The sequence below is a fragment of the Crinia signifera genome, chromosome 2, assembly GCF_055691185.1.
Source record: "Crinia signifera chromosome 2, ASM5569118v1, whole genome shotgun sequence".
NCBI lineage: Eukaryota > Metazoa > Chordata > Amphibia > Anura > Myobatrachidae > Crinia > Crinia signifera.
The window spans coordinates 67,358,021-67,384,396 of record NC_139218.1 but is presented as its reverse complement, the minus strand read 5'-3'; the positions used below and the strand labels follow the sequence as shown (position 1 = coordinate 67,384,396).

General features: G+C 42.7%; 1 protein-coding gene across 5 annotated transcripts in view; it reads left to right on the top strand.

Moving 5' to 3' along the window:
- ABR (ABR activator of RhoGEF and GTPase) overlaps window positions 1-26,376 on the top strand; it is a 381,486-nt gene that overhangs the window by 125,586 nt on the left and 229,524 nt on the right. For 4 of the 5 annotated variants that reach the window (XM_083172282.1, XM_083172285.1, XM_083172284.1 and 1 more), the window contains one exon: window positions 25,395-25,579. In XM_083172282.1, coding sequence (XP_083028408.1) covers window positions 25,395-25,579 — 185 coding nt within the window. Of the gene's footprint in view, window positions 1-9,448; window positions 9,626-25,394; window positions 25,580-26,376 lie in introns of those variants that run through there. The other variant, XM_083172286.1, reaches the window with a different exon arrangement.

Sequence of the window (26,376 nt, the reverse complement as noted above, 5' to 3'; positions counted from 1 at the left end):
AGTCTCTACAGCAAAAACAATGGCCATAGAAAACATGACATTAGATTTTTTTGTATTTTATTGGTGTCTAAATGAAAAATTATCTGACGCAGATTAAACCGTAAGTAAGCTAATGTGTGGAGCAATGGATGCTCAGCTCAGACCTTATCCTATTATGGGTGACCCATTTAGGGATCCATAATTCTTTTCATGGTGGCGCTCTCATTATGTCACGTGTATTGATTGGATACCACATGTAAGAAAATCCCTTACAATTCTATTTGGTGCCTAGGCTGCTACCCAATGTTTGGAGGGTCACTACTGCATGTGTGTGTGTGTGCGTGCTCACTGGGGTGTCCGGAACTTGTGCAATATACATTTCTTTGAAGTTTGATATGCTGTAACTTTGTGCTATAACTAGTCATAAGAAGGTCAAATGCCCTTCCAGACCGCTGTATGTCCTCATTGTCAGGGCAGCTAGGCTGGCAGTCTCAGAGTTCATAATAAGTGACTTAATGTGTTTAGAAGGATGAGTAGCTTACGTGCAGTGTTTCTTATTTTGGGTTTAATTGGAATTCTTGAGAGTAGTGTGCATGTCTTCTAGCTGAAGAGGATTACTGAACATTTAATAAGATTTCACTGAATAATCTGTCTGCAGAACACTAAACAGACACAACCTTCCTTAATTAACACACAAAAATGAGAACATGACATTTCTCTCTTTTACCATCACCCCTCGTTCAACTTTAAAGTTAAATGTGTGACTTTTCCTCTTTATCTGATCTACTGTAACATATACAGTACAATGACATTTTGTGACTTTTCCTCTTTATCTGATCTACTGTAACATATACAGTACAATGACATTTTGTGAATTCATTATATATTGATTATAAAGATTGTAGACTGTTGTCACGCACATTATTGTTCTGTTACCAGTAAATTCGTTTATGGCCTTCTCTTGGATATCTTATGTCAAGATGTTCAGCATGTTGGCACTGACGAAATATCCACAATCAGTAATGAGGCTGTTTCAGCATCAAACACCCATAACCATGGTTACCCAAACTCTGACATACAGTAATAGTCCAGGATTTAAAGATATAAATTTTTCCTCACATGCGACTTAATTAAGACCTCAGTCAAAATGAATAAGCCATCTGGACTGAACAATGGACATCTATAGATCATGGACTGTAATGGCAGAATTTCGGAACCTCTGCGCTAATCCTGTGTCTGCGGCTAATATTCCAGTGGTAAGTATGCTACCACTGTATGGTAACGCTAGAATTATTTTAGTATTTCACTTGTGGACAGTTTAAAAAAAAAAAAACACCTGAAAACAGGTAGAGATGTCTAAGTTCGATGGGGTCTAAATGTCGACACAAGCATTAAGTTGACATGGGTTTTTCACTCTCTTTTTTGAGTCAACATGTGCCAACAGGCTGTATTTCATGCCCTTCCATCCACTTGGTCAGGGGTAGCTAGCTTCAGTCCTCGAGAGCTACCAACAGTTCATGTTTTCCTGCTCACCTCACAGGTGCACTCATTACTAACTGACACATTTTAAAAGATCCACAGGTGGTGCTAATTACTTCACTTGTGATTCTGGGAGGAGACCTGGAAAATGTGAACGGTTGATAGCTCTCGAGGACTGAAGTTGGCTACCCCTGCACTGGGGCTTGGATGGAGAATAGATGCGCTCGCCATGCAATGGGAAGCGGTGCACTTTTCTGTGTTCATGTCGACTGTGTCGAAATACAGTACAAAAAAAAGTGAAAACCCATGTCGACCTTTTGACGGTTGACCTTCCCAATGTTGACTGAATTCTTGTGTCAACCTTTTGCCCAGTTGACCTTAGGCATGTCGAGATTTTTCAATTGTCGACCTAAGGCCAGTCGACCATCATTGGTCGACATAATGTATGTCTACTTTAATAGTGTCGACCCAATGACCCATACCACCCAGTGGAGCTAACAGTCTATATTCCCTACCACATGTACATGCACACAAATATTCACAGTGGATTTAAGTTTGTTGGGAGCCAATTAACCTACCAGTATATGTTTTGGATTGTTGGATGAAGACCCTGCAAGCATACGTACAAACTCCACACAGTTAAAACCATAATGGAAATCATTTCTGTGAGGCAGCAATGCTAACTGTTACACTGTCTGTACTGCTCCCTGTATGATGAAGACATTGTGGATGTGTTAGCATTGTTGACACTGTGAATGTCGACATTCTGACTATACCTTCACTTGCGTTTTTGGAGTACTGTTACTTCTGTGTTTTCCACATTTCTGAGCATTACGCATACGAGCGTTGTGTTACTTGGTAAATGGGATTGGAGTAGCAAGTCTCTGATGAGAAATGATTTGTATACTGTAGGTAGAGAAATCTGTAACTCTCCCATAAGACACTTCCTGCTCTGGGTTTCTGTAGTGTCCTCACTAATCTGCTGACTCCGTATAGTTTGCAGGTTAAAAGCACTATTGCTAATGGGAATGGCTGTAATTTATTGGCAAGTTCCTACTGTTCTAAGCCCCCCTCCCCCTGTAGTGGAAAGTGCAGAAACACTGCAGGCAGGTCATATGCTGGCAGGAATTGTGTAGCTTATAATGGCCATGTACATTATGTACCTGAGCTTGCCGCTGTGAATGTGCTGCGTGTGTTTTTCGGAAAGTCAAAAAAAATAAAAATAATATAAATATTGAAACTGATGACCCCCCTGTGGTAATGGGAGTTTGCTGGTAGTGAGATTCCTATGTATCTTCTCATGTATAACAGAGGCATCTGTGCTATTTACAATATTCTATTCCCCAATGAGAAGCGTACTGCAAGAGCCTGTTGCTATGGTGACAGAAGCCTGGTAATAGGAAAATCAGCATGCCTGTTTATAGTATGAGTCCAGATATGCTAAGCTGCAGTGCTGGGCAGGGCTTGGCTTCCCGATAACAGGGTGATGTAAGGCTATGAAAATTGCTTTGTTATAATGGAAGCGTATCTATATGAGCGCTTTCCTTGCTGTTGCAGATACAGGCTGTCTCTAGTAGCGAGCTGTCAGTCACTGTAACATTTATACCTTGCCTCACCTATAGTGGTGATGATTTATTAGCAGCTTTTAAAATTGTACATTGTTAACAGTGACACATTGGTTATATAAATTAAGAGGTAGAAGTTACAGATTTCAGGATCACTGTGATCCCGAATGAGTATCTACAATATCTGTGTTCTTTGAGCAGAACAGTGTGTTATTTATGTTGATGTATGTATGTCGCCTTGGAGGTAGCCCTTTTGTGGTTTATTATTGTGGGAGCATTATTCCTTGCTCCCACAAAGCCGCAGTAGCAGGCATCTAAAGGTGCATACACACTGTACAATTTGACCAATTTCAGCCAATCTGAATGAAATTGGTCAAAATATCTTTTAGTGCGTTTGCGATGAACGACGAATGATGATGCGCATACCCGCCAGTTGTTCATCAAGATTGTTCGTCAACTGTGCAGGCAGCTCAATTTAAATATCTTTCAAAAATAGCCTATAAACTGTAGCTAGATCTTTCATCTTTCGTCTGTCATCAATATCTTTCGTCAACCTCTTTTGTCCAGGACACTTCGTTCAAGGGAAATGTCTTTCAACGAAATTGGTCAAAAAAATTGTACAATGTGTATGCACCTTTACTCTAGAACAGTGGTTCCCAACCTGGGGTACTAGTACCCCTGGGGGTACTCTGCAGACCAGTTGGGGGTACTTGAAAATAATATTGGTAATGGCGGACAATGAAAAGGTCTTTTGATGGCTGAAGAAGGCCCATTGCCATGGAGACAAACCATGTTTTGTCATATTCCTGACCAGCAATCCACTGGGAGCGTCCCATGCTGCTCTCAGACATCAGCAGTCATCTGCCCAGCACTGACAAAGGTGGAGGAAGCAGCGGCATTAATCCTACCGGTGTTAGTGGGAATCCTGGAGATAATACACAACCAGTGTCTAGACACAGAAGGGCATGATTCCTTGCTGTATACTACTCCTCCACTCCTCCTAAATATAAGGACATGCATAAGGATCCACATACCGCTAAGTACTGTCCATATTTCAAAATGAGAGGAGGGGGTACTTATCAATGAAAAGCCTAATCAAGGGGTAAGGGAGAGACAAAAGGTTGGGAAACACTGCTCTAGAACATGATATGAATCAGTTTTATTGTTCTACCCTGTGCTGTCAGTTAATGTATACTGCAATATGTAAAAGCATTATACCAAATAGCTAAAAGTCTTGCATGAACTGTATGTAACCTTACATATTTTATATGATTATGTACTGAATCAACGTATGAGCCAGGTGCATGTTAGGCAATGGTAGGTAATGTTTGGCTGCTATCAGTATCTATTCATAAATATCAGGTAAAGACCGTACAATACAAGGTGGGTGCAGCAGCAGTCCTGGAGGCCTATTGCATTGGCTGGAGAGTATAGTGGGTTTGGGTGCATAGGTTTGTTCATAATCGTTATTGGTCTTAGTACAAATTATAGACTACAGTGCCATTTAAATAAAATTCAGGCCAGTTTAATGTTGTTAAGGCTAGCATTTGTACTTCCTAATAAAAAAACAATTTATTACTCAATTTGTTCCTTCGGGAGGTTAAAATGGGCTACTTTGTTTTACTGTAAAGGTCATGCAAAGACTACAGTGTGACGGCCTGCCATGTAATTCTAAGCGTCCCTTTTTCAAAATGGCCTCGGGACAGTGGCATTGTTGATTTTAATACAAGAAGACACTTCTGGGTTTCAACTCTTAAGTCTTTTCTAAGCAAGTGTTCAGCGCTTAGATTCTGCAGCTATAAAACTGGTAAGCACAATAGCAAAATGATTCTCTTTCTATTGCTTTATTTTTTTCATTAAATTGAAGTACAAACAGATCTTTTATTTTTTTCATTTAGGAGACAGTAACCTTGTTCCCTTATTTCAGTTTACTAAGGGGTATATTCAATTAGTGTCACCTCCTCTCGCCCTCCCGTCACCTCACCCCCTACTGTCACCCTCTAGTCACCCCCTCCCCTCTCGCCCTGCCGTCATCCCCTCCCCTCTAGCCCTGCCATCACCCTCTCGCCCTGCCTTCACCCCTCCCCCTCGCCACACCCTGACCCCATCTTTTCTCTCTTTCACTCTTTCTACATCCCCTTTTCTTTTTCTCTCTCCTGTGCGATCTCTCCCCCACCCAGTTTGTCACCCCTCTCTCCTCTGCTGACTTTTTCCCCGTATATTGTGTAATAGGCATTACAGGCATGTTGTGTAATGGGCATAATGGTGTGGGGCATTATGTGTAAAAAAAGGGCATTATAGTGTGCGTAATCTTGGCGCAGTGTGCTAAGTGGCGTTATTGTGTGGTGTAATGTGAATAGGTACTTATAATGTGGCCAGTCCCTAAAATTTGTGAGCGTGCCTTGGGCACGCACTGTCCCTGTTTTGAGATGGTCTTTTATAGTATATGTGTATCTTGCTTTATGTGAGTGAGCCAATTGATACTTCCCCCTGATTCCATTGGGACCCAGAAAAGGTCAGGTAGGACACCAATTTTTGTAATTGAGGGGTCCGAGGGACCCACAATATTTTGGTGTTTTCCCGATCACTGTCACATGGGTGCTGTGTGTTCTGCCTTTACCATTCGGACAGATTCTAGTTTATATAATGCTGAATTTCTCTTAAGATAACAGGTCGGAGTTAAGAGCGAAAGCTCCTGTCCATTATGTATGTAACGCCTGTATTTGTACATACACACTTTTCTTAACTATTTGATATTCAGTGTACATTCAAATCTACATTTTACATTTTTTATGTGTGTCTCGTGTATAGTCTCCTGTAGTAAGATCCTATATAATGAAAGTGTTTTTCTTTGCTTCCATGTGTCTCTTGTATATTGTATTTTGCATTGTGGAACGTGTGTTCACTGTGAAAAGTTGTGTTAACACAAATATGCTTAAATGACAAACTGCATAACTAAAGTTATACAGCACTAACATTATTCAGTTAGTTTATGGCATCTTCAAGGTTATTTTTGTAACATTTGAGCAGCAACAAGTGCTTCATTGATCCTGAATAAAGCCACAAAAGCGCTAATAGGGACATTAGCGGTTAAAATGTTATCTCCACACGGTCTCCCAATTTAGTACCTGCTGCAATTCCACAAGGAGAATCTCAACATACCCACAGAATGTATTCTGTTAAGACATCATTAAAGTACTCTAGTTATTGATGATTCTCTGTAAATGTAACATTGTCCACATATCTGCCATTGCCCCTTGCAGCGAGTAGAGTGGGTTACATGACTCGGCATATTTAGCCGGCACATTGCAGTAGTGTTGCTGAGTAATATGGTGGGCACATGGCATTTGTGATCTCCTGAGCACTGGCACATTGGACATATGGCTCCTAATGTGCAATAGTTGTTAGGAAAGGTCACATTGATTTCAGCCTCTAAAAATAGGTACGGGTATAGATTAGCTTTCATAATGACACTGAGTTTATTCTCTGCTACACACCATCCATAAAACAGTATAAATGAGTGTTGCTGATATCATCGGCTGACTAGATTAATGCGAAACGGCCGATCATGTGATTCCTGTAATGAGGGGCTACAAACAAACCACTGTGGGATGCATGTTCTATCTCCCTATAACCCCTTCTGTTTCCACAGACTTATAGCATGGTTGTGTTTCGCAGGACACAGTTGTTATTTGCATAGGACATGGCATATTTATTAATTCCTATAAATACAGGCACTAGTTTGCTCTTTCAATGACAATGACTCTTAATAATGACAATGACCCACCCCCCTCCCCCCCGCTTATCCTCAGGCACAGCTGTACCTATTCTTCAAGAGAAAAAACACAGATACAGTACCATATCAGATCAATATGTAGGCTTGTGCAAGTAGACTGTTGGTCAATTTTCTCTGTGTATAGAAATCCATTGTTTTTACTCTGGCATTAGACAGCAAATGAAAAGACCAATTAAGTTGAATGCAGCCATTTTGTGTCATGAACAAATATTCAGAAGGGGTTCCTTTTCCCCGGGGTCAGTCCTGAACTTTCATCAGGACCCAGAGTGCTCCAGTAAAGGGGCACATTGCAGATCAGATTTCACCACTTTTAGCTGGAGAATCTGATGGGATATAATGAAATACCCAGCACATGCGAAAACATCAGCTGCATGTGACCGCACATGGCCATGCAAACGATCCTGAATAAGGTCCATAGTAATTCAGCTGTTGCTTTTTGTTCTGGCATGAAAACCATTGGTGCCTAATTCTGGTTTGCAGAAGTAGGAAAGTCTGGATTTTTGCACATTTTCTATGTCACGCCAAAAAGTTTTTTAATGCAACTAAACCCTGTCTATTTAGGTGTGATCAGTGCAATAAAAAGAATGATCTCTGAGGCAGTACAGCAATTGAATACCACCCAGTATAAAGACAGGAGAGACCAGGTGTGCTTAAAAACGGAACAGATATGTGTGAACCCAGCCTAAGCTATTGTTTCAATTTAGACCTTTAAACCATTACTTTATTATCTGCAATTGGATACAGCTTATAAGCAGTCTGTCGTTTTACTAAAATGAAGCTGTTGCACAGCTTACTTTAATTACTACTTTAATTTATGTGGTTATAAATTAATTGATGCCATTAAAAAGCAACAATTATCTGGTGTGACTTTTCAAAGATTGAATTCTGGTATTTGTTTTTGCACTGAAAGAAAATGATGTGAGTATATAGTAGTCTCTCCTTTACTACATTTGATAAAATGATCATCAGTTGTATAGAATACAAAAAAAGTTCATTTATGGCTTATTGAATTAGCCTGTGGCATGCACTTGCTGCAGGTTCCTGCTCGCACCCTTCTGAGATGCAAGAGGGTACAAGCTGATAAAGTTGTGCTTATTTACCCTTACCGCCGCTGCCTAGCATTTAACCCAGATGCTCAGTGTTACCAACTGAGCTGTGGATTTGCTACAGGAGGAAATGTCCTATGACTTCAATCGGTCCAAGTTCGAGGCTATTCTCCTGTATTATGCACCATCGCTAATTGAATATGCACCATAGTGGGGTGTCTTCTTTCTCTTTACTACACTTCCCCTTTAGGCGTTTGGGTGGTAGCTTATCCTTCATTGTACTGATTATTCAGTTCAGCCAGGAAAATCTAAAGGTAGTGAGAGGACGTGGTGCATAATAGTGTATTATTTACAATTTGTAGCAGTATTTATGGTATTGCATCTACCAAAAAGAAAAATGACTGATGCTTCTCTCACAACGGAATTCCTGTACTGGTAAATATCATTCAGTGGTGTGAGGTGTGCCTCATTTGGACATGGATGATGTCATCACGGTTCCTGTATATAAATACATATTAAATAAAAAAAATCTAAATCCTGTAATAAAATAGTGGGGGTAAAGTGTCAATAATAAAACCAGATGCTAATTCTTTAAGGCTTTTCTGAGATATCGTTCTGTAGTATATAGTCTGGCGTGACTATCAAATGCATGTAGATCTCGTCGCAGTTTCAGCACCACAGCATACAGGAAATAAATATCCCAGTAGTATAACACACACAGGAATGGGTTGTGGGTGGTGATAAAGTTCCACAGTAGTGCTTTGCGTTGTGCTAGCAGTAAAATCAGAGTTTAAACCTGGGTACGCAGGTAACAGTGTAAGGATACACCTGCTGTCCTGTACATACTAATCAATACATTGTGCGATCGCATTCCAATGCATGCCGTCGTTTGCTGGGTCATCCCGTCGGGTGGCACAGTGGTGCCCAATCTGTCAGTCCATTTGCTTAATGTGTTATGCTTTGCATGACTTTGATAGTTAAATAGACCTATATATGTAGACTTCCAAATGGTATACATTTAGTAATGTATACTCCTTGTCCTATCTATCTATCTATCTATCTATCTATCTATCTATCTATCTATCTATCTATCTATCTATCTCATAGAATGTTGCTTGTGAGGCTTTGCAGATAGCATATTTCTATATTCCTCTTGCTACAGTTCCGGTTGAAGCTCTAATGGAGCTGACCAAATACTCCAGCTCTGTAAGGACCTTGGAGAGCTCCATGAACTGTTGCATGTGATCCTACATAGTGAGTCTCCACGCCTGCTGCAATGTATTTGGGATGCTGCCAGTACACTAGACGAAGAAGCTGTGTCAGCTGGAGCCTCTCCTCGTAGCCTGGAGTAAAACCAGGCAGTACACAATTCAATCTCTGCCGTATCGTTAAGTGGAATCCGATATTCTTACTGCTGCTCCATCATGTAGTATTCCATAAGCCTTTTCCATCCTCCCTGAGGTCCCCGCCCCTGCACACTCTTACAGGCATCCCCAAGAGAGCCCCCTGTGCCGGTAATTGACCGGCTCCTGGCCCATAAACCCCCCTTCCTCTCCCTTACATAGAAGCTCATCTCTCAGACAAGCAGATAAACTGACAGGGACAGCACTCGATCGCTTCTCCGTTCCTTCATGGATCTGTTGTGTACACTGAAGTGAATGTACCAGCAGGAGCTGCAGAGAATAAATTGAATGGATTGCACAGGGGGAGTTTGCAGCAGTCTTACATTGCACAATTAATGGAGTGTCTGCAGGACCAGGGTGAGTGAGGCCCCGGCTTGCTGCTTGTCAACCTAGGGTCATCCAGGTTGTGCAGATGCCCACATTATTCCGTGATCAGTTTGTCTTGGGGGAGGAGGTGGGGGGGGGGGGGGGGTTGTTTGTGGTATTCTGTGCTGTCTAAATGTATATTAAATGTCTATGTTGTTAGACTGATGAGACCTGAGCTCTAGTCTGTCAGCGCTATGTATGTATATGTGATGTTGTGGCTTGTTGTTTTGTTTTGGAATTAATGTGATGGATCTCACACATACATGCATACACACAAGCATAGCTCTCTGTATTTGGCTTGATTCCTCCAGTATTCTCTTCACTAAATAAATCCCCCTCCCCGATATTGTAAACAGTGACTGTGTCTCTGTTTAGGTGTCTGTACAATGACTGTAACCTTGCAGCTACAGGGACACAGCGCAGCAGGCTTCTGCTTATCCATTCCTTCCAAGATTTTCTTTTATACTCTGATTGGCATTCAAAGCCCAGGGCAGTCATGTGACAAGACGGTATGATTCTTGGGCAGCGTCTACACTACTGCTAACATATTAGTTTGCATGCAGAATACAGTCCTATCATTTACTATGTCAAGTAGTACCATGGTTACCACCATCCGTGATCTCAACCACTCATGACAACATGCCTGGCCTATGCAGTATGTTTTAACAGTGTATCCATATGTGGAATGATTCATAAACACCCACCAATATGTGCTGCTTGCCCTAAATGTTTGCAGCACATTGGGATCTATTTACTAGTGTGAGCTCCTGTCTGTCATTTTTAACAATTAACCAGTTCTAGACCTGAATAATGTTATTTATAGACGACTATAAGTATGATAACTATTCAAAGTAATTCTCACAAACCATTTATCATAACAGGAAGCCCTTATATGGTCTCCATGCAGTCCAGCGTATGCATGAAGCAGACATTGGCACTATGCTATTGCCTGCCGCACATGCATCTGTCTCCAAGAAAATGGTGGCCCATGTGTAGAGTTCACTCTGCGCCCATTATAGCGAAGACCCTTGGTAATAAGAAGTATTGCTTACTATTATTCAGGGGACACACTGTAAACACACACTTTATGTCTAGCTTGTCGACCCGCGAAATTTGCATTTTAACACAGGTTTTTCTGCAGCGTGAACGGGTCGCATTCCCAGATCTCATACATGAGTAAAACCCTTCTTTTTACCCGTGTTTGAGATCCGGGTATGCAGACACGGGTTGACCTGTTCACACTGCAGAAAAACCCGTGTTAATAGGCAAATTACCGGGTAGAACTTCTTCACCCAGGAATTTGCCTTGCAGTGAGAACGGGGGACCGTCCCTGCAGTCCCCGGTATTTTAATGCTGGAGTAAAGCCATGTATTTCTCACTGGCAGTGAGAACATGGTATTACGTGACTTCACGCCAGATGTATCAAGCTTCAAAAGTGATAAAATGGAGAGTGATAAACAACCAGCCAATCAGCTCTTACCTGCCATGTTACTGGCTGGTTTTGAAAAATGACATGTAGGAGCTGATTGGCTGGCTGTTTATCACTCCATTTTATCACTTTTGAAGCTTGATAAATTTGTCCCTTGACCACTAAAGTTACAAGACCTCATAGGGAGCATGTGTCTTCAAGCACACCTCTACTGCAAGTCTGGAGTCTCCCCAAGTGTCAATGGAGCTTCTCCAGGGCAAGTGGGTTTTTAGCTCCATCAGGAGGGAGTTTTAAAACTCTAAAAGATTGTTTGAGGAAGTCTCCCCACAATCACTGAAATATAAATAAATAAGATAATACCCATGGGGACGAACACACAAGATGGATGAGTGAGATGTGCACAATGGATAGATGTGCACAATGTGAATAGATCAGGCGTAGGTGCAGAAAATGTGCAATAAATACATCTGTGCTTAAGTGGATGGATTTTGATACAATGGGGCTGATGTATTAAGCTTTCAAAAGATATAAACGCAAAGGTGATAAAGAGTGATAAATGTCCAGCCAATCAGCTCCTGTCACGTTTCAGGCTGTTTAAAAATGAAAGGAGCTGACTGGCTGTCTATCACTGTAGATCACCCTCATGTCTATATCTTCTGAAGGCTTAACACATGTGCACCCCCTTCAGAAGCGGTTTGCAAGAGTGAGTGAGGTGCCCCCTGCCGTTGTATACTGCCTTACAGTGTGTGCAGTGGATGAGAAGTTGTTGTTGAGCCAAACCATTTCCAGCTTCCGAATATTAGTAAGATCTGCAGGTTTTTCTTTCATTTGTTGGGTTACCTGTGTCATAAAACACTGCAGCATTTAGAAAAGAAAAAAGTTTGCAACCATGTAAGAGCACGAAGCCCTCGGCCGATGATCATGCATTATGTACATCACGAGCTAGAATCTGAACAGAAGTTTGACATTCACAGTCTTGGGTTTGTGAGTCAATCCTGTGTTCTAGACTTAGTCATTCATGTGACTTTTGATGATCAAACATGATGTGTACGCATGGTTTGTGTATTCTGTAAACACTCGGTGTCCCAATAAATATCCCCCTACCAAGTAGTCCTGCCATGATGGGCAGAAATGGTGTCTTTCCCTTTGTGAGCAGATCTTTGTTGTTAGCCCGGTAGTTACCGAAGTGAGAAAATCTTGTCATTTTACCATAATGCTCTGGAACAACTTATGTTTTGTTATCTAAATGGTTAACTCTGTATCTTTTTGCCTCCGAGAATTCTTGAATATAATTATAGTCCTCCCACGGCTTATCACGCACACAAGAACTCATTCTGCTCATCTCTCCCTCTAGTTCTTCATTAACCTTTCCTTATCTAACGCATTTGTACCGCGCCGCAGGCTCTGGGCATTATGCAATGGCCATCTGAATTCTACTCATTCTGCATTATAGGGTGTCTGCTAAAGACCCCTGCCTCTGACATTGACGCTTTTCTGGTCCTCCATACAAAGAGAGCATAATATTACAGCTCATTTACATACAGGTGGTGGACAAAAAAATGGAAAATAAAAAGTCACTTTATAGAGCATCAACCGCCATGGGGTGTGGTACGTGACTCCGACAGTCGGGATCCCACCTGCCCGGAGTCAGACAGCATGGTGAGCGCAAAAAAGCCCCTTGCGGGTTTGCTGCGCTCGCCACGCTGCGAGCACGGCTACGCTCGCCACCTATTCTATTCTCCCTCTATGGGGGTCGTGGACCCCCACGAGGGAAAATAGCGGGTGGCCGTCGAGCACCCGGCTGTCTGCGTTTTGACCGTTGGGATCCCGACGTCGGGTACACGACTGTTGGGATCCCGACTGTCAGGAACCCGTCCGGCACCCCCGCCATGTTCACCCAGTAGAGTCTGTATGCATCATGGTATGGTTCACTGGGTCAACCAACCAAAGGTCGACATGGTTTAGGTTGACACTTGAAATAGGTTGACGTGCTTAAGGTCGATATGGTTGAAATGTCGACACAAGCATTAGGTCGACATGATTTTTTTCACAGCTTTTTTTAGCTGACAGACGGTATTTCATATCTTACCATCCACTATGGCGTAGTGGAGAATATAATAGTGTCTGAAACCTGGCAATCTCAGCATTACAGATGGACAGCGTCCATGTCGACTATGTCAACATTTAGGTAAAAAAAGTGAAAAACTCGTGTCAACCTTTTGACTGTTGACCTTAACATTGTCGACCTAATGCTTGTATCAACCTTCCAACCCTGTTCACCTTAGCTATGTCAACCTATTTCTAGTATCAACCTATGCCCTGTCTACCTTCAGTGGTCAACCCAATGTATGTTAACCTTCATTGGTTTGACCCTATGACCCATACTGGTCTTGTTAGACAATACTTCACATAAACCACGCAATGAAAATGCATCTCACATGTAATCCTGCACCTGTTAAAAGCTCTGTTAGCTGTAGATTAGTTTAGCAGCATATGTGCACTTGCGTTGATGTTGATATTAAAAAGTAGACAGTCTGAGAAGGGACACTTCAGGAGGAGTCACTGAGGTCAGTGACTCCCATTTACGCCCCAAGTGTGTACCCCAAAAAGGTGCGCTACCTCACAGCCCCACCACCTTTTACCAGGAGTGTGCCTAGCATTTCTGTAGATTAAGGACTGCCGCCACTGTCGCTTGTCCGGCAGCACCTGGTTCTTGCCACTGAGTAGGAGTCTGCATTTTGGTGACGCCCCTCTAGGTACACCACTGCACATCAAGGCAATGAGGTAATAAGGCAGAGACCAAATATTGGAAAGCTCCCCATATATAGGTAGTTTCCAATTGGCTCCTGGCAGTAGCTATAACGAAGTCATGCAAAATCTAAATACTTATCCAAGAACAGGACGAGGGCATACAAGGTTGATGGACAGTGCAGATAAAAGACAAGGTACATGTGGGTATGCTTTCTAGAAATTACAATGTACAGGGCAATGCTAAAACAGAATGAGGTAGAGGGACACACTGTAGTGAATCATGCTGAGGAGTATCCGGTGGAGGTTATCGTGAAGTGGGGGATTTTGAGTCACCATTTCAAAGATTGACTGTTGAATGGGGATTCCAAGGGGGTGACTCAGTTGTGCGGTCTAAACAAATGGGCATAGTTTTGGAACTATTCAGTATTTAATCTGATAAATCCGCTATAAACTGTGGCAGTCACATAGCCTAACTTACCATCTGCTGTTGACGCATTTTGCAAAGATCTTTCAAGATTTTTAGACTGGCTTAGCTGCTTTGGACAGCTAAACCCAGAGCTGTCAGGTGTGTTAAATATTAATGGGCGTCTGATCAAAGCAACAATTGAATAGGGCCAATAGACACTCATTGCTATAGATGCCCAGCACGGGGCTTGAGTACAATTTAAATTACCCCTCCCCCATTCTCAAGATTCTATGGGTTTATTTACTAAGATGAAAGTTCTATTGAAGATCTATCATCTTCTAGAAGGTGCTACCGACAGGTAACTGGGACGCTCGCGCGACCCAGTCAGATGGAACGCCTACTCACCAGTGGGGGCAATCTGGCGAGCCCCGGCGCTGGCTGAGAGGCGCTCCATCTGTAAGTAGTTTTTGATTGGTTGCTCATAGCAAAGTCCCATCTTCAAAAGAACTCCCATCTTAGGAAATAAACCCCTCATAGTAATTTAGAGTCCCGACTCCCGGGAGATAGAATTGTGGCAACAACTGTACTTTAGGCATGGGACTTTTGCATAAATGTTTTGCCGGTACTTATGTAATATCTGGGCTCCCGTTTTTCTTATGAGACCGCGTCCCCTCGCGGGGCTCGCTACGCTCACCACGCTTCGGGCACGGTGGCTCGCTGCGCTCGCCACACTATATAAAATCAACTCCATGCGTAGTTGGATAGTAGGGGTATGAAAAAATGGGGTTCATTTAACATGGGAGCCCAGATAATACATAAGTACCGTTTTGCCATTTAAATAGTGTTTTCAACATCTTGCACAAGTGGTTCCTAAAGTCTACATCAATGTTTCTGAACTCCAGTCCTGGAATACCTCTAACAGGTTATGTTTTATTGATTTCTTTAATCATATATAGTTGATTTATTCTATATGCAGAGTCCATAATTATCCCACCTGTTTTCACAGACTGGTATCCTCAAAACGTGACCTGCTGGATGCACTGCTCTACAAGATCGAAGGCTGTCATTGCATCCAAGTGCAGGATTTACCCTGTACTCAGAGCAGTTATGGGGAATATATATGTTAGCAATTGACTGATATTAAGTATATAGTCTGGGCACTTCCTCATCTATGCATCCACTGCTTATGCTACAGAATATACGTACCATCATCGTCCCCTCATGGGCTCGCTTCGCTCGCCATGCTTCAGGCTCGCCACGCTTCAGGCTCGGTAGCTCGCCACAACTTTTTTACTAAAGGTAATAGATGGTGGCATGGACACAGGAGGGTGGCAGGTTCCCTCGATGAAAATCCTTACGTAGCGGCTAACATAACTGGCGTAGCCATGGCCGCACAGATGAGGATGTACTTTAGTCTATTTGATCTCTCCGTATATTATAGTATAAATAACCTTACTGAAGTCGTTAGACCAAAATATTTGCAAGGATATAACTTAATTAACATGCTCCTTATGAATAGAATAATGTTCAGGGCCCCAGCCCATACTCATCACAGTAATTATTAAATTACTGCCCCCCCTGCAAAAGAAAAGAAGTCCAACACTCCAAAAGAAAGGCCACAGCTTCACTGTGTGGCTCAGGAGGGGTCTGACAGAGACAGTGTGGTGCAGGGTCCAGACAGCAGCGTCTCACAGGTTGTGGGGCTTGTCTGGCCAGGGCAGCCAGGACTGATTCCTCCTCGTGTGGTACTCAATCACACCAAAAGGCCACTCACTGCTGACTAAGCATTGAGCTGGAAGATGGCTGGTGGCTGTGGGCCAGTGTGAGGATGCGCTAGGCAGTGTGGCGCTGACATCATGCCGTTCCGTGTACAGACGGGCAGCATCCAAGCCAAGTGCTCAGCACTGCCTGGCAAAAAAAATTGAAACTACTCTTGCGCAGGGCAATCCTAAATCCTGGGATTGGAAACTCCAATCTTTGGATGAAATCCCTGCAATTTTGGCCCAAACTTCTGTGATTTTAATGATTCAGGGATTGGCCACCCCAGTTACAAAGACCACCTTCTGCTAATGTGTATGATGGACATATGTGCATATTGAGTACGCATGAGGGGTGGGGGGGGGAGGGTAATTAGATGATCGCTGCCCATCTAATGATTTTTCCCGTTAGCAAATAATAAGTCAGGGGTAAATTTATGAAGCTTGGAGAAGTGTTATCTATCCCCATAAAGAACGTTATGAGCAAGGTGATAATGGTTCAGCCAATCAGCTCCAATATGTAAATTGACAGGTAAGAGCTGATTGGCTGAACCATTATCACCTTGCTCATAACGTTCTTTATGGGGATAGATAACACTTCTCCAAGCTTCATAAATTCACCCCTCAGTCTTGAATGTGACATCAGCTGCCTGAGCCCAGAAGCCATCGGCCGTATTTGGGGGTACGCCCAGGAAACGCTGGGCGTCCCCATGCATGAATGTCTTAATTTTTATGCAGAGAGAGTAAAAGGTCAAGGAGCTGGGTTGGGGGCATTTATAACCAGATGCATCATTTTACATCTAATTTACAAAACCAAATTTCATTTGTGCCGGGGTAAATTTACTAAGCTGCAGCTTGTACAAACTTCTTGCCATTTTTAATCTGAAATTTAACCTCCACTTAGTAAATTTGCCCCAAAGGGGGAGATTCAATTTCTTTGAGCAACCATAGCTCTTGTTAAGTGACCAAGAGCAATACCAGAGGCGGCACTCATTGGGCGCTATTCAATGACTTTTATTGCCAGTCACGGCGATACTGTTTTTAGATTCGCCATCAATTCGCCGGCTTTTTTGCGTCGATTCGCCATGCATGGGGATTCGCCAGGACTCGCCGAGTCACCCTATTCAACGTGGCTGAGATTCGCCACCCCTAACGGCGAATCTCTGCCAATCCGGCGTATCCCTAATCAGCTCCATTACTGTAGTCAGTGTTTAAGAAATTGCCGTGAAATGCAAAAAAAATGCAAATTACCCTGAAAAAACGATTCCAATACAGCAGACTGCAAAAGCTGTGTAATCTCCTCAAAGGCCAAACGAAGGAGTGAGGTGGGGAGGAGATTCATGGGTAATAACAATGCATTGTGGGAGGAAAAAAAAATACCAGAAAAAATTAAATATATATTTATATAGCACTTCTACAACCATAAAATCACACAAGGGCAGCAAATAATATTAGATTACACTTGCAGAGTTAAATTGAACACTTAAAACCAATTATTTCAGAAGTTCATATAAAAGTTCACCATAAATAGATGACGAGGGAAACTCGGTGAAGAACGGCGATAAGAATCAAGAAATAGATTCGCCAACTTCTCATTGAATACACTATTGTCGAATCATGGCGAATCACAATGAAAAATCCTATTGACAAAGCCCGGCGATTTGCAGCGAATAACATATGGCGAATTGTCCTTCATTCGCCGGTCGCCATCGGCGAATATAGCTCATTGAATAGGGTGATTCGCTTTTGGAGCTCCAAAAATCTCCGACACACACGAAAAAAATCACAGATTCGCCATAAAACTTGGAGAATCTGCCTCATTGAATACCGCCCATTGTGGCGCTCTGCTTTGTATCCTAGTTGTGAGCAAGTTACGCCACTGTGTGTAGCACAGTTTTATTTTTAATAGGCTCAAATGAAAGCACTCTGTTCTAGATGTTCCGTTGAATAAGAATGTTGTATCCTATAAGTTTTGTTTCACAACTGCATAAGTGTCTAATAGAAGGTATATTCTCCAGTATTTATTTAATACGTTTTGTATATAGAGCAGCAAATTTCATTGCACTTTACAATTGGAAACGGTTAAAAACAAATTGATGTTACAGACAGCCAAAACTGTAGGAAGGCCCTGTTAGCAAGCTTATGGGGCATACACACAGTTCGGTCCCAGTGCCTATTGATACTTTTTCGATATTGATGGATGCCGGGATCTGTCAGGTTGCTGGAATCGAACAGGAGGGAGGGCGGGGAGAGGGAATCGCACATAATTCCAGTCACTCATTCTGGTTATATTACACCTTGTATACATTGTAGAAGCCTGTTTTTTTTTTTTTTGTTTTTTTTCTCCCCTATATTTTTATGGACTATCATTTTTTTTTTTTTTTTTGGCTGGCAATCCTGAAAGGGGGATACTTGTGAGGGGTTTAAAATATTTTCCTACTACTGTGAAGTTTATGGCTGTGGGTAATAAAACCAACATTCAAGTACCACACCACAGAATGTGAATCCCTTGAATACATGTCTGTTGGGAATACAGGTCTATGGTTTTACTTTTAATCCTTTCAGACATACGACCCAGATCATTCACATTTAACTCAGGTCACCAACTTGGGAAGAGAGGCCTGGTAAAAATTAAGGTCAATTGCAGGTTCGGGGACCTGGTAACAGTCCCGTGTGAGTGCCTTTTTGATACCCCTTTTCCACTATACAAGCTGGTTTGTACCTGGATGCGAACCGGCTTGCAAACCCTTTTTCCCTAGTGTCCCAACCCAGCATAAAGCTGGGCAGGTGATGTCATCAGGAAGCGGGGTAGGGGCTTCTCCTTGACCTGCCCCTGGATCCGGGAGTCCAACCCAGCTATTTTCCTGGGTTGAGTTCCCTGGTCAGTCGACCCAGGATTTGCTTTTCCACTAGCGAAAAACCCAGGTCAATGTGTATCCCAGCGCAAAATCACGGGTTATTTTTGCTAGTGGAAAAGGGATATAAGACCTAATCAAATCCTGGGTTGATGTGCAAAAACCTGGGATTTGGGAGTATGTCTGAAAGGGGTATGATTAAGAGTAATTAATAGGTCCCAACATTTTTAGATGAGTTTTACTCATCTCTTTTAGGACCGTTACATTGACGCGCAACGTTTCCACTAGACCACAGCAAACTAAGCAGACAGTTTGATTCTGTTGGCTGATTTTCAACAGACAGATACAAATTAATTTATTTGTTGTGTTTCAAAGCATTTTTAGGTTGGATACCAGTACCACAGGGTTCTATGTTAGGGCCCCTCCTATTTAACATATTCAATAATGTTTTTTTAAGGGGTTTTTTTACACACAGGGCGATAAAGGGTATGAAACACTATTCCAGAAAAGGTGGTGATTGCAGACACGTTGAACGCATTTAAAATAAGGTTGGATAATCTTCTGGGGTACTTGTGTACAATCACAGCTCCCACGATGGCCATCGTATAGGAAAAAATCACATCGCATGCAATCGCATCGCATGCGATTTTTAACAGAAATGCATCCAAATGCATTGAAATTAGTATCAAACATGTTCAATGGCCCCCAAATGTCATTTTTGAGGCTGTACCACCCCCACTATCAACGCGAACCCGAAGCGTGGCGAGCGCAGCGGTACGCGTCCTACGACCTTTTCATACCCCCACTATCCACGTCGGCGTGCAGTTGAGAATAGAAAGTGTGGCGAGCGCAGCGAGCCACCGAGCCCGAAGCGTGACGGGCGGACACGGATACCTTCACAGGTATACGCGTCCCCTCGCGGGCTTCACAGGTGTCCGCGGGGCTCGCCACGCTTCGGGTACACAAGTACCTCTTCTGGAACAAAACATCCAAGGGTACAACTAATCACTATCCAGCCCATAGTTGGAACAGATGCTAATACTAAAATGGGGATATCACAACTAGTCTATACCACCTAATGCAGGCATGTCCAAACTATGGCCCTCCAGCCTTATCACAGTTTTGCTATTCGGGAATGCTACAACTACGGCAAGGCATGCTGGGATGTGTAGTTTCCTAGCAGCTGGAGAGCCACAGTTTGGACATGCCTGACCTAACTGGTCCTGTATAAGGTTGAACTTGATGGACGCAAGTCTTTTTGTCAACCTCAACTACTATGTTACTATGTAGTTGAAATGGAGCTATAAGAAATGATTCTTATATCTCTGGGGTCAGTTTTATTCAGGATGATATGAATAGCGCCGGGTGGTAGCTCCCAGTGCTATTCTAATCAGTGAGCTGCTAGGTCGGAGAAGGCCGGTACTCACAGGTGTTTAGTCGCAAGACCGTCATTTTCTGGTATGCTGTTTGCGCCACGCTAGGGCACAAAACCGCATAGCTTCCCTAGTTTTGTCAGCTTTCTGCTCGCACCCCTCTTGGGGTGCGAGCAGATATCCACTGATCGGTGTTAGCAGTGCTCAGATTAGAACCATTCACATCATTCTAAATAGATTAGACCCATTGTAAGAGCTTGCCCTGCTCACAGCAATTCTAATCTCACTGGTACACCTACACACCTGTCCTGGTCTCTGCTCTGGACCCCACTCATTCTGAGTCACACGGGCATCCTTTTACCATTAGAGAATGTAAGCTCTCCCTACTCTTTGCACTTACTTTGTCAGCCTTATGTCCCTGTTGTGTTACTGTATTCCCTGTTTTTCTATTGTCTTGTGCCGCAATAACTAATTTAACACATCAGCAATAATAATAATAATCACTTGATAATTACAATTACAACCTGGAGAGAAAAAAAAATGTGTAAATGATATTTTAACATACATGCTCTATATTCCTTGTCCGCCCCGGTGACTGTTGCTCATGACGAGGACACCCACATGTAGTCAGTGCTATGCTGGGATCATCAGAAATTCTATCATTACAGCAAAATCACTGAGACGTGAGGGAGGTTTATCCAGAGCAGCCATTATTTTTCTGCACAGTGACAATGACTGTCACTGGCACAGAACAGTCTTTTCTTCCCCGCTCTTATATTTAAAGAATGTATTTGCCTATTGTAGGTTATTTTCCTGTGGCTTTTTCATGTTTCTCCAGATTCTTAACAAAAGATCATCTACACTTAAAGATGACTGACTTTCCTTAGCAACATCATTTATGCAAAGTCCATTTCTTTACCGATAGTGTGTGTTCTTTACCGATAGCATTATAATAAGTTATGTTTCTCCCGTGTTTCATAAAACTACTTAGTTGAAAAGTAGAGCTCTTAGGGCTGTTTTATTGCGCACAATCTCCAGTCTCCATTAGGTTGGGTTAAATCCAACCAAAATAATGGTCATGATGTGAAAAGTCCCATTTGAGTTCTGAAATGGGCAACTTTTTTGTACATTTCAGTTCGCCACCCCCTTACTGTGTGACCATGATGCCACCAGTTCTGCTATCTTACAACTGATCCTGGGACAGTATAATTAATACATATGTCCCACTACAGTGTTCCTGCATATAACCCTATTTTGTAGTGCAGGGGTCCTCAAACTATTTTTCAGGACCCCAGTAAGTTACTGCAGAAGGTCATCACATCACATGTGTAGTCAGCAGACAGCACATACATGGCAGCATTGTGGAGGCACAAAATGATGGGAGTGGTCTAAAATAACAGACAATTACACAGACTTTTCAGACTCCTTGAATCACTGACTGAGATTAGAAAAGTCATCAGCCTGATGGTCAGCAACATGGAGTCACGACCCCATGCTGAGAAGGTCGGGACCCACTTTGGGGTCAGGATCCACAGTTTGTGAACCGCTGCTGTAGTGGAACCGCAATGCATAGGCAGCACAGCATGGTGTCTCATATGCATAGCTAGCTGCCTCCTATTGGAGTCTATGCATAGTGGAAGTGTGCGCCTAGCATACGCTCCGCTCTGCTAGGAGCAGTGTGCATCACTAAAAAAAGGACAGTATATATGAGGCACAGTCTAATGGCTCTGAGGCAGTTGTCTACCCCCTCTGGCCCAGGGCAGGCGACAGGGGGGGTCAAGGGGGACAAGTGTGACGGGCCCCAGCAATCTGAAGGGCCCCAGAGCTTCCATGCCTCATCACGGCTACAGTCTGTTCTAGCTGGCCTGACAGTGACCCTTGCGGCCTGGCCGTCTACTGTGTACCATCTGTGTGTGGCTGAGACTGACTCACTCACTGTGTGTACGCCCTGCCATTCGGCGCTCAGAGCCATCTACTCTAAATGTGCACGCGGCCTGGGGCTGCAGCTGCACAGCCGTACCCGCCGCTGGCACTGTGGCCTCAGTCTCTGGCTTCTGTATTTTATAGCGAATGTGCAGGTCGTCTGTTCCGTGCCTGCTCGTGATGCTCGGCATTCATTTGTGAAATTGACAGGCAAGCAAAAGGCAGCAGCCAGGAGCCAGGCCAGCAGGATTGAGAACGAGAGAAGTCCACACATGGAAGCAGGATCTGGAGCAGCGAAAGATTAAATGAGGCTCATGCAGAAGAGGGTTGTGTGGATTTGGGATTAGGTTGGGGCCCCAGAAATATAATTGTACAGGGCCCCAAAATTTATATTGCCAGCCCTGCTCTGGCCTGCTGGGATACTAGAATAAAATAGAAAACAGGACACATTCCCCAGAGCTCTTGTTACCGTACATATTTGAACCACCGTCATATAAAGTAACATGAATTACAGTTTTTATTTTATTTATTAATGTATTTATAATTGCCATGTATTTTATTTATTATTATTTGTAGCATTATTTCCATTTTTTTCTGACAGGAAGTCTAGCGTGCATAGGGAATTAGATCACTCAAGTCCGCTTAAATCCTAGCTTGGCTCCATCTTCCAGGATCTGAGCAGGGAGTGGTATAGAACAACCCTTTTGCCTGCAGTGATAACTAGGCAGCGTGCACTCAATGAGGGAAAGCTATTGATCTGTGTGTACCTTTTTTCCCTAGCTTTACATCTTCCTTCTGCTTTTACTGCTCATGAATTATGCAAATGAGTGCTCATCTATATTTTAGCATTGTAGGTGTACAATGACTTTTATGGGACCTACACACAGGGCGATTTCAGGACATTTTCTAAGCGATGTAACTAGATTGCTTAGAAAATGCCCCTACATCGTAGCTCTAGCAATGTATGGCCTTGTGCGATGTTATTCCGCCCGCGATTAATATCCAGCATGCTCAATAAATCTACTTAATTGCCGGTCACCGGAGAACACTCGTCCTAACAGGTCGCTCAACACATAGCGCTTGCACATCGCTGTACAGCGCTGTGTGCCGGGCGATCTTGCTGAGTGATCTACAGTACATTGCTCAGCAGTCTCTCCCTGTGTGTAGGCCCCATTACATTGGAGATATTGCTCTGTGATTTGGGTACCTCTTGCAGGTACTTTGATGTTTGTCAGTTTCCTAGAGAAAATGTCTCTTATACCACTTTCATACATGCAACCTGGGAATTACCCGTCATTTTGACTGCTGGGTTATTTTCCCGGGTGCAGCCTGCACCCTTTCACACTTACAGTAGCAAATTACCGGGTGAAGCCGTTCTACCTGGTAATTTGCTGAAAAACCTGAGTTTGTCTGAAAGGGTCAACCTGGGTCGTAAATCCTGGGTCCTTAACCCAGGTAAAAAGAAGGGTCGGAGACCTGGGTTTTAACATTGTGCTCAGGAAAATGTGACAGATGAACTTTCCCTGTGCGTGACTTGGAACATGTGACCTGTTGGATGGTCTGGAAACTGTAACTTTATTTGCAGTCTCCCTCTAAGCAGGGAAAAAATATCAAATGTTCTGTACAGCAAACCTTTGCGCTGTTGAACCTTGGCATATAGCTAGTTTTGTTTTGATTTTGGAAGCTGTTGTAGAAAAATGACAAATATGTTCTGTGTGGTTGCTATTGGTTAAATACATATTTTATGTGTACCTGTCTGCCAGCTTATCTTACAGTATTTTATTGGCCTATGCAACTACAAGATCGCGTACTGGTGACATTTTCTGTTATGTCTATTTGATTGATTCTGTGATGGTGACATTTAAAGTACTCCTCCTATTACATTAACTATAGGTCGATGTATTACATAGATCTAAAGCTGGGTTCACACTACATCATGTACAAAACGATATGATATAGTCAATAATTTCCTTTGATCTCATGGTCAAGCAATATAGTGCATACACACTGTGCAATCATCCAAACGATCAATGATAGTTGGCCACATGCAGGAGTATGCTGTCATCGTTGATATCCTCAGATTAAGCTGCATGTATGGATAACAGAGGATATGGTCACCGACCCATGTGAGCTCACATCTAGTACGTACACACTATAAGATGTGAACGATTTAGCGTAATGTTGCATAGTGTGTACTCGGCGTAAGGTGAGCAGTGCGTTATTGATGTAGTGCCAGCTGCAGATCATCTACCTGTGTTTCTGCAGCTGCCTGAGTGCTTTTTGTTTTCCGGTCCATTCTCTGTGCTTCAGAAAGCCCACTCCTCACAACAGTAGCAGATTACCACTTTGTAAAGTGTCTGCACATTAGCTAAAATTCTGCATTGAAGGTTGCCATGGTGACCAGTTCCAAGAACTTAAGGCCTATGATTTAGAGTTAAATCTTAAACATATAGAACACAAAACAACGCTCTCTTGGGAATAAATAAACCTAACACAATAACCAGAAACAAAAAAAAAAAAATTGGCACTGCACAGTAAAGGTACCTCTTTATAAACTGTTTTTTTTTTTGTACAATAACTGGAGCTTTAAAATGGAAACAGTGAGCCCCCACACCCCCCTTCTGTCTCTCTGACTCAGAGAAGGAGGCAACGAGCAGGGCCCGGAATAGCTCAGATGCTGTCATCTGTGGACAGCCGCTGATTTTCCAGTTTTCGCAAGCTAACAGGCTTCCCCTAATCTTTCAGTCGTAGTGTTTCAGAGGTGGTCAACTGACCTCTGTAATCTGCAAATCTACATTTAACTACAGGACTGGCTCTTCTGGCTTCTGATGCTTTCCATCTTTCCTATATGTTGTGTGTCTCTCTCTGTTCTCATCTTCTTTATTTTTCTCTTCACTTTCCTTATTTTTGGGTTTTAGGTAAAGCCCTATATTTTTGCATGTTTTTTTATATGAAGCTGTCTTCCTAGGCTATTTTTTTACCTCTTTTATTTCTGATATTGATGTTTCCCATCTTTCTAGCTTTCTTTGCCTTTTTGTATTGTTTCCTCCTGTCAGCTTCCTTATTCGTATTACTCTAGTCTGTGTTCCTTTCCATACTACACACTTCTTTTTACCTCCGGTGTACATCTTCTGTGTTTCTTTGCCCTCTACTTCTTCATTCAAGAAGCTCAGATGCCAGCATGACCCCAAGACACAAGACGTACCCAACCTCTCTAGCCGCCCTTATTGAAGGCACTCAACGGCCTTTCTTGTTCCTTGTCACAGATTTCAACTACGGCACAGACGGGTACGACGCTGAAGGGAATGAGGAGCAGAAAAGCTCCCGTGAGGGTTCGGAAACCATGCCCTACATCGATGAGTCTCCTACCATGTCCCCACAGCTCAGTGCCAGAAGTCAAGACAGTGTGGATGGGGTTTCACCAACACCTACAGAGGGGCTACTACCAGAGGTAAGAGGTCTTTGCTTTTTTGTATCAATAATTAATAATATTGTCTTAAACTGTTGGTGATTTTAGGTTGTTATAGATTTAGAAACAAGCCCTAATGTTTTGAAAGTAGTGTTTTTTTTTTGTTTTTGTTTTTTTTTTTGCTTCATGTTTTTTTTATTTGACGTTCTGGAGTAGAAATGTTCATAATGTTAAGTCTTGCCAGTGGTCGGAGTTGCAGTGTCTATACTGCTACTGGGGTATGCATTATAGCACTGTGTTCTATGAAATCTATACTCAAGTAAAGATGCCCGTTGTACTGCAGGTTTGCAAGCACTTTGACAGTTAATATGCTGGTTCACAAGTATATTTACCACAGTCTTTGTAATCCCAGTGTTTCACCTGGGGAAGAAGAGGGGGTGTTATCTTCAACTATGAACACTATGGTAGAGTATGGTAATCTAACATTGCTAATCTTTCTGTGCATTCTCTTGGATGCATGGGAACATTATTGGTTTACTGGACACAACGTGCTTTCATCTGAGGGCATTTGGGGTCGCCGTGATAGCAATCCCCCCTAAGCATGTTTGTTGTCCTAAACACAACTACACATAAGGTGCTAGATATGTTTGTTTGTTCTTCTATAGTTCCGTTCCTTGTTGCCTGGATTTTCGGTGTGCTAGAAATGATTGAGATGTTTGGGGTGGGGGCGTTTTTTCTGCTTGCAAGTGTTGTTAAATTGGGGTGCTTTAATTTGAATGTTCTATGATCCTAATTGGTCCCCACTGCTAGTCATTTTATATACATGAGGTCAAAGACCT